Source organism: Panthera uncia, chromosome C2, assembly GCF_023721935.1.
Source record: "Panthera uncia isolate 11264 chromosome C2, Puncia_PCG_1.0, whole genome shotgun sequence".
Taxonomy (NCBI): domain Eukaryota; kingdom Metazoa; phylum Chordata; class Mammalia; order Carnivora; family Felidae; genus Panthera; species Panthera uncia.
The window spans coordinates 47,449,078-47,469,673 of NC_064810.1; the positions used below are offsets into that span (position 1 = coordinate 47,449,078).

The window sequence follows — 20,596 nt, forward strand, 5'->3', positions numbered from 1 at the left end:
GGTTCAGTTGAGCAGGGCTTGGTGTAATGGCTCCGTTCTCCACCTGGTGGCACTGCTTAGCTTACTAGGGTCGATTTGTGTGTGTGCATGCACACACATGCACACATGTGCTTTAGAAGTGAAAATGACTTTACCCACCTTTGACACAGGAACCTGTAGCCTCATGACTTGCTATCAAGCACCCTCCTTTGTTATAGGCTTCCATCCACTCCCCACCTGTACCTTGTACCTGTCCAAGCTGTCCACTTGCCAGGTGGCACCTCCCTCCAGAGTTTTATCTCGGATAGGGCTGTGTTTCAAAACCCCACACTTCAGACACCCCTTTGACTTGGACCTGTGCCAACTCTCTGCAAAAGGGTCTCACCATACAATGGCCAGGAGCTGGCTTGCCCCAGAAAATGTTCCTGTGATCACACAGTGGCAGAGGCCACTGTGGGCAAATCACATCACACAGCCTGCACTAGGTTTCCCTGCACTCTGGGGTCTTTGTTCTAATATCAATAAACGTGACCACTCTCCAAGATCCACTGAGACTTTTGCCTGTGGGGAGCCCATATGGCCTCTACCAAATGCACTCCAATCTGGGGAACCACTTCTCCCTATGTGGTACACGGATCCCTCAGACCACACTACTTCCTCCTGGAAAATTCTGGGGATTTTTCCCTACTTCCTCACCAGAACACTGAGCTCTGAAACTTCAGACTTTGGACTTCACTGTTTATAGAATCCTGGCAGTATTGAAACCCTCTCCTTTTCTCCCCATTAGAGAACAGGTGTTGATTGTTTTCAGTCTCTGCGAGTATTTTCACTCTTTTTCTCTCCAGCTACTTTTAGGGGGAGTGCTTTTCTTGTGTGATTTCAATGTGCTGCATTCCCCCCCACTTTGTCTTTCTTTCCTCTCTTTGTGAAAACAGCTCCGTACCCTCTATGGCTCTGTGGCTTTTCTCTCCCCCAGTTCACCTCTCCACACCCCATACCTGCCAAGTTCTCTGTTTCCGATTATGCAGATTGTTGCATTAATCCTCAGATCAGTTTCCTAGGTGTTCAAAATGGTTTGATGCTGATCTAGCTGCATTTCAGGGATGAGACAAGCTCAGGCTCCCTATACTACTCTGCCATCTTAACTCCTCTGTACTTGATTTACAAAAGTTTTTGAAATAACTATAGATTTCTTTCTTATTTATTTATTTATTTATTTATTTATATTTTACAGTCTTTATGTCATTTTTTAAAGTTTATTTATTTATTTTTGAGAGGAAGTGAGAGGGGAAGAGAGAGTACACACGTGCATGTGTGCCAGGGGCAAAGGGAGAGAGAATCCTATGTGGGCTCTACATTTTCAGTACAGAGCCCAACTTGGGGCTTGATCTCACAGTTCATGAGATCTCAACCTGAGCCAAATCAAGAGTCTGACACTTAACTAACTCAGCCACCCAGGCACCCCCATTTATTTCTTTTTCTTACTTTACTGTACTGGATTTAACTTTCAGTACAATTTTTTTTATATCAAGTTTTAATTTACATTCTAGTTACTTAACATACGGTTTAATATTAGTTTTAGGAGTGGAATCCAGTGATTCATCACTTACATATAATACCCAGTGCTCATCACAAGTGCCCTCCTTAATACCCATCACCAATTTAGACCATCCCTCCCCCCACTTTCCCTCCTTTAACTCTCAGTTTGTTCACTATAGTTTAGAGTCTCTTATGGTTTTCCTCCCTCTCTTTTTTCCCCCTTCCCCTATGTTCATCTGTTTTGTTTCTTAAATTTCATATATGAGTGAAATAATATGGTATTTGTCTTTCTCTGACTGACTTATTTTGCTTAGCATAATATACTCTAGCTCCATCCATGTCATTGTAAATGGCAAGATTTCATTCTTTTTGATGTCTGAGTAATATTCCATTGTGTGTATGTGTGATACACAGCACATCTTCTTCATATCACATCTCTTTATCCATTCCTCAGTTGATGGACATTTGTGCTTTTTCCATAATTTGGCTATTATTGATAATGCTGCTATAAACATTGGGGTTTATGTGCCCCTTCAAGTCAGCATTTTTGTATCCTTTGGGTAAATACCTAGTAGTTTAATTGCTGGGTCAAAGGGTAGTTCTATTTTTAACTTTTTGAAGACCTCTATACTGTTTTCCAGAATGGCTGCACCAGTTTGCATTCCTACCAGCACTGTAAGAGGTTTCCCCTTTCTCCACATCCTCAGAAACATGTTATTTCCAGAGTTGTTAATTTTAGCCATTCTCACAGGTGTAAAATTATAGTTTTATTATTTTAACTATCAAACCTTTATTATTTTAATTGACTTTGATTATTTTCTAACGTATTGCAGAGAGATCTGCTTTCTTAATTAGAAAATAGTAAAGATAAAAATTAACTTTTTTGATACCTTTAAGATCATTACTATCATTTGCTAGATGTGTAAAGCTTGGGTTGCTATATATATTAAATGATACGTAATACATTGTCACAGTTATTTTTCTTCTTTTCTGAGGTCAGGCTTTCAGCTATTTCTTCTCACTAATGTCTGAATCTGCCTCAATGTCTACCACTCACATCTGTAATTAGTTTGGGTTGCCAAATTTTTTTAAAGTTTGATTAGAACTTTAAAATATCTAAATAAATAAATAAAATATCTAAATAAAATAAATATGTATCTAAAATAGGAGCAGATAGGCTCTAAGTGAATAATGATTTCTAAGCTTGAAGGAAATAAATACATATTTATTGCATAAGGTATGAAAGTTTATCTATTAAGCAGAAATATATTTATTCAAGAGACGTGGGTAATATTTGTAAGTACATTAAAAAAGTAAGCTCTGGAGAAGAGATATGATTTCAAGAGGAAGGGTGGTATGATATGGGGTAGCCGGCAGTTAAGAGAAATCTATATTTTTTAATGTTTCTACATTACTTTCATGTTATATAAATATTACTTTCTATTTTTTTATTTTTTTATTATTTTTATTTTTATTTTTATTTAAAAAAAATTTTTTTAACGTTTATTCATTTTTGAGACAGAGAGAGACAGAGCATGAATGGGGGAGGGGCAGAGAGAGAGGGAGACACAGAATCGGAAGCAGGCTCCAGGCTCCGAGCCATCAGCCCAGAGCCCGACGCGGGGCTCGAACTCACGGACCGTGAGATCGTGACCTGAGCTGAAGTCGGAGGCTTAACCAACTGAGCCACCCAGGCGCCCCTCTATTTTTTTAACTACTAAAATAAAGGCAGGCAAAAATATTATATATATCCTACCCACCCAGTGACCACCATTATTACCTCTCCATAGAATATACTTATCTATAAATATATATTAAAATACTGGGCTAGATATAGATATATCGGACAACAATAAGACTGCCGTTTTAAAAAAAATTAGCAGGATCACATGAACATCTTTCCATGTCCAAAAAACATTTCTGCAACTTTATTTTTAGTGCATTAGCTCAGATATGCATATTTCCTCTTGGATGATAGTTACACACAAAAATAACGTGAGGGATAAATTTTAGATTTTAGACATTGAGGTAAAGTATATATGTTTTCTTTAACTGAATTGGTTAGATAACTGTTCTCAACACTCTAACTCATATAAACTGCTTAGAGAAAAGGGGTTAATTTATTTCTTTTTAAAATATATTAACAGTTTTATAAAAAGACATATCTGGCAACTATCTGGTTATTTTGACCAATGTAACTTTTTATGATGTTGACTTTCATAGACATTTCAGGAATGGTTAGTAAAAAATATGAGTCTTAACTTGTTTTTTAGAGTTTCGAAAAGAAATATAAATATCCTGCATCACTAGACATATTATCCAATGTTGGATGTGCGCTGTCCATTACTGGTCTGGCCCTTACAATTGTATTTCAGATTGTCACCAGGTAAGAAGGGAAACAGGCTCCTTTTATAAGAAAAATTGCTATCTTGATATTATTTCCTCTGCACATATTCTCATCATAATATGGTCTCTTGGAGATAAAAGGGAAATCAGAATTAATTCAACAAGTTCATCTTACAGAAGAGCACACTCAGTTCTGAAGAGGCTAAGAAATACATACAAATAAATTTATAATTAAAACTGTGGTAAGTGCTTTAAAGAAAAATTACATACCATGTGGTTTTAAGTTTGTCATGTAAAAATAGTGTGGTCCCATAGCTCATTAATGCTATATAGTTCCTTTGTGTTGAATAGAACCATACCTACCAATTTGCATTTATAAAAGAGCAAAACATTGCTAAACAATATTTTTGAAAATTAAACTAATTTAAAATACGTATTAAGTTCTCAAATGGTCAAACTTTTCAAAAGTCTTTGAGTTCCATAGTTCGAAAAAAATCTAACTTAAGGGGCACCTGGGTGGCTAAGTCAGTTAAGTGTCCGACTTTGGCTCCGGTCATGATCTCACAGATTTTGGGTTCATGCCCCACATGGAGCTCTCTGCTGTTAGCATAACGCCTGCTTTGCCTCCTCTGTCTCCCTCTCTCTCTGTTACTCCCTGCTTGTGCTCTCTCTCTCAAAAATAAATAATTTTTAAGAAATCTAACTTTAAAAATTACCTATAAACGCATATTTCTTTCCACCTTGACCTCCTCACTAAAGGTCCAATTTTGTATAGCACTTGTTATTTTTTTCACATGCTACATTTTTATCAATCTGTAAATATAAGTTTGTTATTTATTAGTTTACCTGGGTACTCTCTGTTTTCCCCATCAGCATGAAAATCAATGAGAACAGTGACTTTTTCTGATTTTGTTGTTTCTATTGTTGTTTGTTTTGTTTTGATTAGTGTATCCCCAAGACTGAGCACAGTACCTGGCCCTCAGTAGAGGAATATCTGTAGAATAAGTGGGACTATTGAGTATTCCTACGTGGTCCTCCTCACAAACTCAAGATATCCCAAGATGAATTCATCTTTCTTTCAGAATTATTTCTCCCTACTAAATTCTCTCATAAGTGTTTTCTCAGATGTGTAGGCTCAGAACTTTTTATTTTGAAAGCATTGATGTTTAAAATATTTCCTGAAATTTTATTTAAAAAGTTGAAAACCTATAGAAAAGTTGCTAAATTTTCAAGCATTTCCTAAGAACATGGGTATTCTCTTCTACAGTATAATACCATTATTCTCACTCAGGAAATTCAACTCAACCAATTTACCATTGATATAATGTTACTGTGTTAATATACAATCCATATTCAAATTTCTTCAGTTGTTCCATTAATATCCGTTATAGCTGAGTGGTCCCCCCCCCCCATTCATTTAGTTGCTATGTTTCTTTTCTTAAATTTTTTTTAATGTTTATTTATTTTTGAGAAAGAGACAGAGCACGAGTTGGGGAGGGGTAGAGAGAGAGGGAGACACAGAATCTGAAGCAGGCTCCAGGCTCTGAGCTGTCAGCATAGAACCTGATGTGGTGCTTGAACTCACAAACTGTGAGATCATGACCTGAGCCGAAGTTGGACACTTAACCAACTGAGCCACCCAGGAACCCCAGTTGTCATGGTTCTTAGTCTCATTTAGCCTAAAATAATTCCTCTGCTTTTTTGTTTGTTTTGGCATTTGGGGACATTAAATCTTTTGAAATGTTCATGTCAGTTGTATTGTAGAAAGTAGAATATTCAACAGTTTAGGATTTGTCTGAAATGTTCCTCATGATTAGATAGGGGTTAAACATTTTTGATGAGAATACTAAATCATTAAGTCTTTTTCAGTGTGGTATAGCAAGAAGCATGTGATGTCGGTTTGTCCCATTATTGGTTGTATTAAGTTGGATTCCTTGTTTACAGTGGTGTCTACTGGAATTCTACACCCTAAAGGTTAATATTTTCCCCTTTGTAAGCAATAAGTAATCTGTGGGATGATACTTTAAAATTGTGTGACTATTCTGTCCCCCAACTTTTACTCAATGGTTCTTGTTGGAATATATTATTACCTTGATGGTTGAAATGATTCTTTCTCTTTATTTACTCTATTCCTTTGTAAAGAAGTGTACTCTTGAATGTAACCAGAGGGAGTCTCTTCATGTTGTTTTGGCATGTCCCTAGCAGTCTTTAAGTACTTTTTAATTTCAGGTACAGCAAGATGACCCAGGCACATTTTTCACTTTCTCTGCTCATATTTAGAAAAAGCCATTTGTTCAAAGAGCCAGAACTCCTTTTGATTCCTCTTCTTTATCTATCACACTTAATGAATCTCTTGCCATTCACTCAAAGTTTTTATAACGAGTGCTAATTATGGGCCAAGCACCACATACAAACTGAATACCAAACTATGAACAGCAAGTAAGCTCTCATTTCTCATGATATTTATATTCTTTGGCAAAGACAGATGTTATACAGATATATACAGAATTAAATATATGATTACAAATAGTGGTAAGCGCCTTGAACGAACATTGCATGTCATGTAGTTACAGGTCTGTTATGTAAAATGAAATGGCTCTTATATTTGTCCTTTTATTTGTATTTATTTTTTTAAAATGTCTATCTTTGAGAGAGAGCAAGTGGGGGAGGGGCAGAGAGAGGGGGACAGAGGAACTGAAATGGGCTCTATGCTAGCACAGAGAGCATAATGAGGGGCCCGAACTCAAGAACTGCAAATTGCAAGATCACGACCTAAGCTGAAGTTGGACGCATAACCACCTGAGCTACCAGGGCCCCTTTTTATTTGTCTTTCTATCGTAATCATACTTGAACAGTTTTTGAACCCATTTGAATAAGTTGTGGTAGGTACATAACTAGTGTCTTTGCCTAAAATTTCAGTACTTCTAGTGGTTTTCAGATTTTTTTTTCATTCTCTATCGACATGTTTCTTAGCACAGTTATGCTGCCATGTATGTCACTAAAAATTCATCAGGAAACAAAAACAAAAATTAAAAAATGGTATTGACTTCTAAACGTGAATCAAATAGTTTTCTTTGTTCATGGACAGGGTCCCCCATAATTATATATAAATTACATATAATATGTATAATTTATAGTAAATTATAAATAATTTAGATACATAAGATATATAAGCTACATAATATATGTTATAATACATTATATAATTATATATATTATATAGAAAAATAACATAATATTAATGTACAGAATATAGAAATGTACAGAAGAGCCAGGCTATTTGAAAATAGCCTGTTCTTCCTGTGGATTACAATTTCTGTTTGAAACTGGAAAAAAATTAGAAGCTAACTTTGCTTTTATATAAAAGGAATCTTTTGAGTACTTTTTGCAGTTCTGGTCATTAAAACTTTCAAAAGACTGAATTAAATTTTGAATTATTCAGAAAATCTCAACTAAAACATCAAGAGGACGAGCAGAGTTCTGTTTAAATATACACTTTTTTATGCATTGTAGAAATCCAAAGACTGAGAAGGTTCATGATGGAATGTTATAAAATCATAAAGGATATGTAATTAGTAAGCAGACTTATTCATCAGATTCTGAGATATTAAAAATGGGTACTTGGAGATGTTAGAACTTTAAGCACAGTAATAAACTTAGGGAAATAGTTATTTGAAGAGGTCTTGTATTCTGAAAAACCCAGAAAGGCTTAGATGGTAGTGAATGGAAATTCTGTAACTTTCATTAATATAAGACTGCATACCATAGTATACAGAGAACTATAATATGTCATTAAAGGGGCCTTATGGATATATCTGCCTTTAACCATTAAGGCAAACAATACGTGCACAGTAAAGACAATATGAAACCTCACATTTGAGATCAACCCTTATTTAGGGAAACCTTGAATTCTCTGCCAATCTGAAAATACACAGGTAGGCCACCACAGAACACACATGTGAGCATGAGCACACACACCCATTCTCATTTTCTCTCTCTCTCCCTCCCACTGCCTTTTAAAGACTCCTGGTAAACAATGCCAGCTTGCAGACAAAATGAGAAAAGGCTCTTCTTTTCTAGCAAAGATCTTAGGTAAAGGTGAGAAGGTAACAAACCCAAAAGTTTTAAAGAATCCTTGGTTCTACCCCCCAGAAATTATGTCTTCAAACAAAGGAACAGTCTTCAAGCATGGTTTATATTATAAGGATCATCCAGAGCATCTTGGCCATTTGACTGTCAGCAAGTATTTCCTAAAATATGTTTCTTGGACACAGGTGAAATTTTGTTGAGTATAAGCCTTTCAGAGGGATAGTAATCATCAGTCTACTCAAATTATGAAGAATGTCATTAGTAGCAATAGACCATGAAACACATTTTAAATATTTTTACTTAACTTAAAATGTTTATGAAAACCTACTCTTTAAATGTAATATAAGCTAAACTTATACCATTTTGTTTTAAACTTATAAAAGTAGTTCAAAATTATATTTGGCCTTATTTTTTTTAATACAAAATTTATCGTCAAATTGGTTTCCATATAACACCCAGTGCTCATCCCAACGGGTGCCCACTCTTATGTGGATCCTGAGAAACTTAACAGAAGACCATGGAGGAGGTGAAGGGGGGGAAAAAAAAGTTAGAGAGGAAGGGAGGCAAACTATGAGAGACTCTTAAAAACTGGCCTTCTTTTAAAATCCATACTTGATTTTTTTTATATAAAAGACTTTATTTATTTATTTATTTATTTATTTATTTATTTATTAAATGTTTATTTGTTTTGAGAGAGAGAATGTGTGTGTGTATGCCAGGGTGGGGGAGGGACAGAGAGACTAGGAGAGAGGGAGAATCCCAAGCAGGCTCCTGCTCTCAGCATAGAGCCCCACATGGGGCTCGAACCCACAAACCATGAGATCATGACCTGAGCCAAAATCAAGAGTCAGATACTTAACTGACTGAGTCACCCAGGCGCCCTTATATAAAATAGTTTTTAAAGTACAAGAGACTTTTTCTCCACATTTGAACATATGTTCACTTACTAATGTGGAATTTTTTCCTATTTTGAAATTAAAAAAAAATCCATTTGGAGTCTTTCTATAGCTGGCCTTTGTATATGTTTGCAAATCTGGAGTGGAACCTATTGTCTATCATAGTAGAAGAAACTGCCCTAAAAGTTAGTGGCTTAAAACATTAATTTGTTATGTCTAAGGACTTAATTTGAGCTCAAGTGGCTTGATGGGGCTCAGCTGTGATTCTTCCATTGGTCTCTCTTATGGTCTCCTGTGAGGAGTCAGATGGTGGGTGGAGTTGGGCTAATCTGGGGCTCATCTGGTATGCTGGGAGAGATGGGTCTTTCTCCCTCTCCACATAGTCCCAGAGCATTCCTATGCAGTTTCTTCAATAGGTTAGCTAGACTTTTTACCTGGTGGCTCAAAACTTCCAGAAGCATGAAGGGGAAAGAAAGCTTGTTTTGAGTTTCATGGGCAGAGTGCCTTTCTGGAGTCTTTCCTCCATTAAAAAAAAAAATCAGAAAATGTTTCACCACTGTATAGGTATAAAGGTTAATATATTAATATTATATGTTCATATTTATTCTTTGACCTATAATAGTTAATTATTTTCCCTTTTGGTTTTAAAAGGAGTTAAAACTTTGCTGTGGGCCATAAAACTATCATTGGTCCTAAGCACTACTTTGGTGAATAAGTTGGCCCTGGCTTCCAGGCCTTCTGGCGCATTTCATTAGGGAGATCAAGTCACAGGTTGGCCCTGGGAGAGGATTACACAGCATATAGATACCAGAAAGTAGAATCCAGTGGGAGTCCTCTCTGCTGAATAGCAGTTACCTTTTATTATAACAGTTTCAAGAAAGGATGTATCGGGGGCACCTGTGTGGCTTAGTCAGTTAAGCATCTGACTCTTGGTTTTGGCTCAGGTCATGATCTCATGGTTTGAGCCCCACATTGGGCTCCAAGCTGACAGCATGGAGCCTGCTTGGGATTCTCTCTCTCTCTCTCTCTCTCTCTCTCTCTCTTCCCTCCCCTGCTCTCTTTTTCTCTCTCAATAAATAAATAAACTTAAAAAAAAAAAAGAAAAGATGTATTGACCTATTTTCTCTAACTCACCTCTCTGTGGAAATGAGAGGACAGTGAGCTCTTCTGGTGCAGTTGGAAAGGTAGGTTTACCAGCTGGCCCATGGGCTATGAGCTGGATTTACATCGAGTAATAATATTTCTTTTTCACTCACAATTTCACTAGAGTTTATTTTTTGCCGATGTTCTATTTGTTCAATTATATTTACTTGTTTTTAGGAACGTCAGAAAAACCTCAGTAACCTGGGTGTTCGTCAGCCTGTGCACATCAATGTTGATTTTTAACCTCCTCTTTGTGTTTGGAATCGAAAACTCCAATAAAAACTTAGTGAAACGTGATAATGGCACCAATAAGATGGATTCTGATAAAAATGAAATACCCACGCAAGATACTGTTGTCATCTCGAATCCCACCTGCACTGTGATGGCTGTCTTGCTCCACTATTTCCTGTTAGTGACATTTACCTGGACTGGAATCAGTGCTGCCCAACTCTATTTCCTGCTAATTAGGACCATGAAGCCTCTTCCTCAACATTTCATTGTGTTCATCTCTTTAATAGGATGGGGCAAGTGTTTGCTTTTCCACTTAGTCATACATTAATTTTCTTGAAATAACTTAAACAAATACCTACTTAAGGCCTAACAGCCCAAGTCCATTAGGTAGGGGTAATGGAAAGCCAGCACCACCAGGAGTGCCTTCTGCCTGGTTGTTTGCACTCCTGGGAAGGAGACACGTGTGATCAGGCAGCTGTACTAGTCACATCATAAGCTAAACTCAAATGTTAATTTCCTTTAACATCTCTAGTAGTTTGATTTGAAATTTAGACCACATATAATGTGTTTCCTAGCTACTTTAAAAGAAATATTTCAAGAAAACCAGAGTGACTCTAAGAAAAATAATTTCAAAAATTTTCAAGTTCCAGAAAAGAATTGTGTTCGTGGCATCTAAATTTAAATTTCTTCAAGTGAAAGAGGAATTAGGCCATTTAAGAATGGAAATTGTGGTAAGTGTTACAAAGGAATCAGAAATAGTATCAGGTTATTATGTACAGCCAACAATAAAAGACAGAGGCAAAGAGTTACAGAAAAATTATGTCCACCATTGACCTACATCTATAGGTCATTTAGTACATTGTCTAGAGTAGAAAGAATAACATAGTCTTGAAAAGGGTCAGATGTATAATTCATTTGTGTTCTTTTATAATTAATTTCAGTTTGGGGTAAATTATTAATTTGGTGCCTCTCTTTTGCCACATAGGAGTCCCAGCTATCGTGGTGGCTCTGACAGTGGGAATTATTTTTTCTCTGAATAGAAATGATCCACAATGGGAGTTAGAGTACCGGCAAGAGGAAATGTGAGTTTATATTTTTAAGAAATGTTCATTTATTTGATATAAGAGTGTAACTGTTCAGTGATATTGAATGTAAGTATCAATGTACATATGAATCTCACTTTATAACTGTCATATTATAAGTGGGTATTTCAAATTCTCAAAGAACACGTTATATTTTAAATATAGTGACATGAAAGTTTCCTATGATAAATCCTTTTGTAAAACAAGTAATTACCTTCTAAATTTATAATCTGAACTTCTTATATTAGATTTGTCTTCTTTAATTAAGCCTGAAAATCATAGGACACAATATGTGTGATCCTTAGTAACCCTTTATCTTAGTTTTTTTAATCTAGAAAATGGGAATTACAATGATAGTAATACCCACTCTGAGGTCATGGTGAGGGGTCAAGCAAGTGTGAAAATATTTCATAACTTGAAAAGCACTATCCATGCTTTTTACCAGTTCTATATTGATAAGATTATTATGAATACTTGATGATGATTTATCACACATTACAAATTCTTTCTGTGATTATAGTGTGAATAATTAACTCTTACTAATGGAAATACCTGACTGTATGGTGTTTGCTTTTTATGTGAGGTGGGAGAGAAGAAAACTGAGCTGAACTCTTTACATGTGTGTCTGCTGCCAAACAGCAACTGCTCTTTAATTTATCCTCCCTTCTCCTTTTATAATCCAGCCATTCTCATCCCCAGATCCACCTTAGGTCCCAAAGCAACTTAACAAAACAACAACAGAGGGGCGCCTGGGTGGCTCAGTCGGTTGAGCGGCCGGCCGACTTCGGCTCAGGTCACGATCTCGTGGTCTGTGAGTTCGAGCCCCGCGTCGGGCTCTGTGCTGACAGCTCGGAGCCTGGAGCCTGTTTCCGATTCTGTGTCTCCCTCTCTCTGACCCTCCCCCATTCATGCTCTGTCTCTCTCTGTCTCAAAAATAAATAAACGTTAAAAAAAAAATTAAAAAAAAAAAAAAACAACAAAGGAATTCTAGGAAATGTGCCAGTACACCCAAGGAAAGTCTGTGTAGTCAGGGTGCATATCTAGTTCCAGGGATGACCATGCCCAATTGTAGACTAGGAAGCTATCTTCCTGGCTTGATTTTACGGGCCAAATACTCCAGGTACTATTTCCTCTGTTTAATTAGGGTTAAATATCTTTTAATTAGTTAAAAATGTTTTAATTCCACAATTACAGAACAGGGGTAAGATGCAAATATCTCACGGGACGGGTAATTCACTTCATATAGCATCACTGATTTCCTTCCCTAACCCTGGGACAGGGCTAGACATACTACTGTCAAGGCCTTCAGGAGAAAGAAGCCTACCATCTTAGATATATTCACATTGAGCTATAAATAATTAAGAGCAGATTCTTTCCTGAGCACACTGTAGGTGTTAAGGAAGACACTAAGCAACTGATAATACAAGTTGGGAAGAGAGGAAGGATGCTTAACATGAATATCTGCCTCATCTTGGACTCATCCCCCACCTTTCACCCTATACACATGCATCAATGGTCACATTTTTTCAGGATGTATGTGGAAGGAGAAGGGAGTATTTTTTGGTTTCTTGAGTTACCCTCCCAGCAATTATACCACCATATCCCACACTTTCCCCCACTGCTCCCAGCTCTGCCAGTCACACGTGAAACCCCTAACCCAGTTTCCCTCATGTACGGCTATCTCTGCAAGGACCCAATTAAGAGGTGACTGCAGGGCAGGACACACTCCTCTTTAATGCTCCATCCCCTGATTGTCGGTGCTGCCATCATATAGGCTGTTTCATACTTTCCTGAAGGACTGAGGTAACATGGAAAATTATAATGCCTGAGAGGGAAATTCTTTTCAGGTGAATGCTGCGTATGATAGAGCTGTCTTCATGGTATGTTTCCTGGCAAAATCACCATGGAATTAAACAGTTCATCTGAGGTCCACTTGTGATGCTCTCCAGACCTCAGGTCCATAGCTATTTGTCAGATCAGCCTCCATTGTGTGCTCTCCAATCTTAATTCTAGAAATTCCACTCCATACCTAAAAGGGTTAGTCTGACTGTAGGAACCATCCTCTCTTAGCCTATTTCTCAAATCTGAGTTATTAAACCCAGAATAACAATAGGAAAAGCTATTATGAGAAGAGATTAAGCACGACTCTCTCTCCAGGAAGGACAAAGGAAAGAGGGGGTGAGGAGTCCTGTCTTAGTGCACACTTCCTGATGACCATGAGTATCTAAGCCTATTTCCCTTCCAGGTCTCCCCAGTGGTATGAGGTGGCTGAGAAGTCCTGCGTACATTTATAGGCACACACGCACGCACACACATTCACACACACACACACACACACACACGCACAGATCTATAGTACAAATAGTAATCCTCAGAAATTGTATTGTCAAAAGTAGAAACAACTCAAGACTCAGGTAAGGAAAAATATATATATGTATATATATTTGTATATGTATATATATTTGTCAAATTGTTTCATAATTAACAAGTCTGCCTTTATCCAATAGATGTGTATTGTTCATTTTCTTTCTCTATCCTTTCTTCCCCTCTTAAGCCGTGTTTCTCTAGACTGCCTAGATAAGAAGTGTGTTCATCTTTTTCACTTAAAACTTTTGATAGCCACTTGCAGTGTGCCTGGGTGGCTCAGCCAGTTAAGTGCCCAACTTTGTCTCAGGTCATGATCTCACAGCTCGTGAGTTTGAGCCCTGCATTGGGCTCTGTGCTGACAGCTCACTCTCTCTCTCTCTCAAAAATAAATAAATGTTAAAAAATATTTTTAAAAAATAAAACTTTTGATAGTCACTTGCTTTGTCGCCAAGTTGCTTCTAGAGATTTGAAATCCTTCCTCTCAGAAGGATTTCATTAAATTCTCAGCCAAGTGCTCTCCTGTTTCTTCTGTGAATGGCAGGAGGGTTGGCCTCCAGTTACACATGAAAGGAAAGCCTAAAATCCTGAAGATAAACTTGCTCACTCTCACCATTTTATCTAAGGATAGACCTATTCTATCTGTTAATGGATGAAGGCACTCCTTTTTATTTTTTAATTCATTACAGAGATTTGAACATCTTCCCAGTTTCCTTCTAGGTCATTTGGATTAGAAATAAGTTTCTAATAATTTAAAATATAACAAATTACAATGCAAAACAGTTTAGAAATCCTCTGACATGTATAATAATGGTGTTTTGCCCGCAGGGGAAAGAAAACATACATTAACTAAATGCCAGGGAGTCTTAAATTATTTTGTTAATAATAATGCCCACCTGGGGCGCCTGGGTGGCTCAGTCGGTTAAACATCTGACTTTGGCTTAGGTCATGATCTCACGGTTTTGAGTTGGAGCCCCGCATCAGGCTCTGTGCTGACAACTCAGAGCCTGGAGCCTGCTTCAGATTCTGTCTCCCCTCTCTCTGCCCCTCCCCCACTTGCACTCTGTCTTTTTTCTCTCTCTCTCTCTCTCTCAAAAATAAATATTAAAAAAATAATAACGCCCACCTGACACCTCCACTTGGGTGTCTAATGGGATGTCTTCTGGTCTTCACTCCCCAACCTGCTCTTATCATTTTCCCCATCTCATTAATGGTAAACTCCATCCTTCTAGGTACTCAGGCCAAAGAACTTGGAATCACTCTTAATTCTCCTACATCTCACATCCAACCTGTAAATAAATCCTTTGCTTTACTTTAAATATATTGGGAATCAGACTCTTTCCTAACATCTCCTCTCCTGGTCCAAGTCACCAGATTATTGTAATAGACTCCTAGGTGATTTCCTCCTCTTGTGTATCCTCTTCTATTATCCCTGCATCTAGCTAGAGTAATACTTCCAGATCTCAAGACAGATCATGTCAGGTTTCTCCTTCTCATCAAGAGTACATGCAACAACTGATAAAGCCATAACGTAATTTGCATCTTTTCACTAATGCCATCTACATACTATGTCTAGCTGCACTAGATTCTTTGCTATTCCTTCAGTTCTCAAATCAGGGCCTTTGCACTTGCTGTTCCCTCTGCCTAGAACACCCTCCCCCTTATCTACTTCAGATCTTTGCTGAAAGAAATATCACTTTTTTCCATAATGCTTTTTCTGACAACTCTATTTAAATTGAAACCCTCCCCCCCAACACATATACATACACATACACATACACATACACATAGTAATACCTACTCTCAATACCTGCTTTATTTTTCTCCATAGCACTGGTAACCATCTGACACAGTATATATTTTATTTGTTAGTTTTATGTATTCCTCTCCTTCAAAATCACTAAAAAAAGGAATTTTTATGTTTTAATTTTTTTCATCATAGTAAGTGTGCTCTTTAATCCCCATCACCTATTTCACCCATCCCCTCCCCACCTCCCCTCTTGTAATCATCAGTTTGTTCTTTGTAGTTAAGAGTCTGTTTCTTGGTTTGTCTCTCTCTCTCTTTTTCCTTTGCTCATTTGTTTCATTTCTTAAATTCCACATATGAGTGAGATCATATGGTATTTGTTTTTCTCTGACTTATTTTCCTTAGCATTATGCTCTCTATCTCCATCCATTGTTGCAAATGGCAAGATTTCACTCTTTTTTATGGCTGAATAATATTCCATTGTGTGTGTGTGTGTGTGTGTGTGTGTGTGTGTGTGACATCTTTATCCATTCATCTGTCGATGGACCCTTGGGCTGCTTCCATAGTTTGCTATTGTAAATAATGCTTCAATAGACATGGATATACATGTATCTTTTTGAATTAGTCATTTTGTATTTTTTGGGTAAATACCCAGTGGTGCAATTGCTGGGATTGTAGGGAAGTTCTATTTTTATTTTTTTGAGGAACCCCCGTATTGTTTTCCATAGTGGCTGTTCCAGCTTGCATTCCTGGTTCTTTAAATTTAATGAAGAGCGTTCCTTTTTCTCCGTACCCTTGCCTGTACACTTGCCAACACTTCCTGTTTCTTGTGTTTTGTTTTTAGCCATTCTGACAGGCATGAGGTGGTATCTCATTGTAGTTTTGATTTGCAATTCCCTCCTGATGAGTGATATTGAACATCTTTCATGTGTCTGTTGGCCATCTGGATGTCTTCTTTGGAGAAATGTCTTTTCATGTCTTCTGACCATTTTTAATTGGATTATTTGTTTTACAGATATTGAGTTGTATCAGTTCTTTACATATTTTGGATAATAACCCTTTATCGGATACGTCATTTGCAAATATCTTCTCCCATTCAGTAGGTTGCCTTATAGTTGTGTTGATTGTTTCCATTACTGTGCAGAAACTTTTTGCTTTGGTATAGTCCCAACAGTTTATTTTTGCTTTTATTTTCATAGCCTAAGGAGATATATGCAGGGAAATGTGTTGCCAATGTTAGAGACATTACTGCCTGTGCTCTCTTCAAGGGTTGTTATATTTTAGGCGTCACATATAGGTCTTTCATCCATTTTGAGTTTGTTTTTGTGCATGGTAAGATACAATGGTCCAGTTTCATTCTTTTGCATGTAACTGTCCAGTTTTCCTAACATCATTTATTAAAGATACTGTCTTTCTCCCATTGTATATTCATTCCTTCTTTGTTGAAGATTAATTTACCATATAATTGTGGGTTTATTTCTGGGCTTTCTAGTCTATTTAATTGATCTGTGTGTCTGTTTTTATGCCAGTACTATACTGTTTTAAAGTACCACTTTATAATATAACTTGATGTCTGGAATTGTGATACCTCCAGTTTTGTTTTTCTTTTTCAAATTTGCTTTGGCTATTTGAGGTCTTTTGTGGTTCCATACAAATTTTAGGATTGTTTTAGTTCTATGAAAAATGCTATTAGTGTTTGTTGTAGACTCTAAGCCTAAAATTCTCTCTTGTTCAGCAAGAGCGGATGCAAGATTAAAAGTGAGAGATGGCTAATGTCTGGGAAAAGACAAGAGCTTCGAATAAGAGTCCTTGCCCCGTATTTATTAAGATCAGAAGACTTACAAATGTGATGGACATGTACAAAGAGACAATGAATTTGTGAACATTAACGCATGGGCATGAGGGAAAGGGGGTTTTGAAGATATACAGTGTTAGGAGTTTGGGTCAATATAAAACAAAATCCTGGTGCCGGGCAGATGGGCAGGAGGTTGTTAACAGCAGACATGAGGCACCGTGTCTGTTTATCTTAACCAGTGTAGGGGATAAAACAGATAGAGCAAGTAACCTCAGGGTTAACAAGGCACCTTTTCTTTTGCTAATCAGCTCCACTCTGAGCAGCTTCACCCACATCAGGTATATAGCCCTAGGTACCTGTTTACCTGATTTGGTCCTTTCTTTCTGTGAAAGCAGCTTTCTGTTATAGTACTAAATTGGGGGGCATTTTTGCCCTGAATACCTAATCTTGCTTACCAGATATACCTTTGTATGGGGGCCTTTGTCCCCCCAATTCTGGTGGCTTTGCCCCCCCTACTCTATTTTGGGGGCCTTAGCCCCCCTTCTCTATCTTTATTCACCTAATCTTATTTACCCAAACTTGGGTGTGAGCATCTTATGGCTTTGTAATTCTTTATGCCTTGTTAACCCATTGGTGCAAGCCCAGGGAGTTTCTAAGCTTATTTCCCACAGTATTTTGATAGGGATTGCATTAAATCTGAAGATTGCTTTGAGTAGTATAGACATTTTAATAATTTTTTTTTTCAATCCATGAGCATAGAATGTCTTTCCATCTCTTTGTGTCATCTTGAATTTCTTTCATCAGTGTTTTATAGTTTTTGGAATACAGGTCTTTCACCTCTTTGGTTAAGTTTATTCCTAGACATTTTCTTGTTTTTGGTGCAATTGTAAATGACATTGTTTTCTTAGTTTCACTTTCTGCTGCTTAATTATTAGGGTGTAGGAATGCAACAGATTTCTATACATTGATTTCATTTCCTGCAACTTGACTGAATTCATTTTATCAGTTCTTTTGGTAGAGTTTTTAGAGTTTTCTATATATAGTATCATGTCATACAGAAAGAATATTTGGATTATTTTGTTGTTCACTTCTAATATCTGATATCTAGAACAATGTCTGTCACATAGCATGTGTTCTATAAATACTTATTAAATAAATGAATTCATTCTTACAACAATGCCAGGAAGTGATTATTATACTTCATAGATGAGAAAAAACATCACCAAAACCACCATCACTAATTGTAACAGTAACAAAAAAAACAAAACAAAACAGATGCAGTAAGGTTAAATAACTATTAAAATATTTTTATAAAGTAAGAAACTATGTAAGTAATTTATGGTATAACAAAATAATGGAGCAGTATGTAACTATAAAAAGTAATGAGAACAATCTTTATAATCTCATCTGGAGTTATCTCCAAGAGATGTTGTTAAGTAAGGTATAGAAGTATCATATATTATGATTTGTTTAAAAATCAGAAAAAAACAATTGATGGTTTATGCATAGCCTAAATCTGGAAGAATACACAAGAAACATTGATTAACACTGGAGATAGAAACTAGGTGAGAAGGGATAGTTGTAGGAGGGATGGTTGTAGGGGTAGTTGTCTTTCTCTGATTATTTGTACCTTTAAACTTTTGAACCATTTGATGTCCTCCATGTTCAAGAATGAAATAAAACAATAACTTCCCTAAAGTCAGACATCTAGTAAGTGATAGAGTGACATGTAAATTTGGTCTGCCTGACTGAAAAGCCATTTTCTTTCCACTAGCCCATACATCAAGAAATACAGCAGAACTAATCCGTTTCATTTTTTTTTCTAGTGGTTGAATTCTTGAAAGTCATTTCAAATATATGGAATGCGAAGCAATATTGGCTTTTAGCAGTTCTTTCAGTAAAATGAATGTCAGTAACGTTAATAACATAGAGAACTAGTATGTATAGCTTTTGTAGTCTACTAAAATTATTTTTTTTCTCTCCATAGCTGCTGGCTGGCAGTTCCAGATAAAAAAGATCTTATAACTAGTCCATTTTTATGGTCATTCGTCTTACCTGTGACTATTATCCTCATCAACAATATTGTTATATTTATTATCATCATAGTCAAAGTGATATGGAAGAATAATCGCAATCTGACAAGGTAAGATTACCAATTATGGGAAACTTCAGGCATGACTCATCTGATACATAATACAGCACTTTAATATGTCCACAGTTCCCCAAAGAGTTTTCAGACTCTGGTACAATGGCAAGGATACGTGGTTTGCAAGGCAGATTTTCTTTTAAACTTTGTCTCAGAAAGTAAATCTTCCCCTCATCTTCCAACAATGTATTACATAACACACTTTTGTGCTATATGAGCCCAACTAAAAACTAAACCCAAAGACTTCAAGAAAAAAATTTTTTCTCTCCCAGTCTCAAATATTCAAGAAATAAGATTTGGATAATTAAAGAAGTTGGAAGATTGTGAGGAGATGCTGGTAACTAGAGCTACAGGCTATATTTTACATGTGTTTCTTGAATCTGAGTATGGCTTTGTTTTTAAAATTCATTTAAAACATATAAAATTGGGAGATTTCACCTAAAAATTGTATTTTCTCTTGAAAATATTGGAGCATCTGGAAACATTGGGTCCACATTTCCTGCAGGGGGGACATATGCTCCCTGGATTCTCTGGATTATCAATTCCCATGTATACTGCTTCTCTCCTTTCTATAACCTTTCTGACTCCAATAAGCTTTTTCATTGTCATCCCTGGTAAACAAAACAGCTTTCAGTTGGAGAGACAAATCACAGAAACTGTTAAACAAATGTACTGTCCATCCCCACCTGCCAACAATGCAGATTGGTTAGAACACAGTGCTAATGAAGCCATGAACCCAGCAGGTTTAATTTTACAAGACTGTGTTTATCACCAGTACATTTACTATAAGCACATCTGTGAGTTTTGTTGGTCACTGAATGGATCCATTTGGTATGCACATATGGGTGAAAACTGTCATTAGTGGGAATATCATCTTAAATATGTGCTTTATTGATCAAGAGTAAGTATCATCTTTCCTATATGAATGATAGTCCACATTGAGAGGAAATGTGGTGGGAAAAGACTATCACTGATAATCTTTCAAATCTTTATTTTACTGGTAATGAAGAAAAATCTTGGTAAAATCTTCTTAGTCTAATTGCATATTAGTTATATTTGCTTTGTACAAAACGGTATCATTTTGGCCACGGACAGCAACAAATGTGTATCTCTAATTTTGACTGGTAGATCATTGTTCTTAAGTTGGCTTAGTTACAGTGAAAATCAGGTCACAGTTTAATTGCTTAACAAATTATCTTTCGTTGTATCAGTTAGCTTTTGCTGCATAACAAACCACCC

At 36.6% G+C, this 20,596-nt stretch overlaps 1 protein-coding gene across 1 annotated transcript in view; it reads left to right on the forward strand.

Annotated features, from left to right (window-relative positions):
• The window catches only part of ADGRG7 (adhesion G protein-coupled receptor G7), a 77,081-nt gene that overhangs the window by 44,652 nt on the left and 11,833 nt on the right, over window positions 1-20,596 (forward strand). Inside the window, exons 11-14 of the mRNA XM_049628081.1 lie at window positions 3,792-3,904; window positions 10,170-10,516; window positions 11,209-11,305; window positions 19,199-19,354. Coding sequence (XP_049484038.1) covers window positions 3,792-3,904; window positions 10,170-10,516; window positions 11,209-11,305; window positions 19,199-19,354 — 713 coding nt within the window. The remainder of the gene's footprint in view (window positions 1-3,791; window positions 3,905-10,169; window positions 10,517-11,208; window positions 11,306-19,198; window positions 19,355-20,596) is intronic.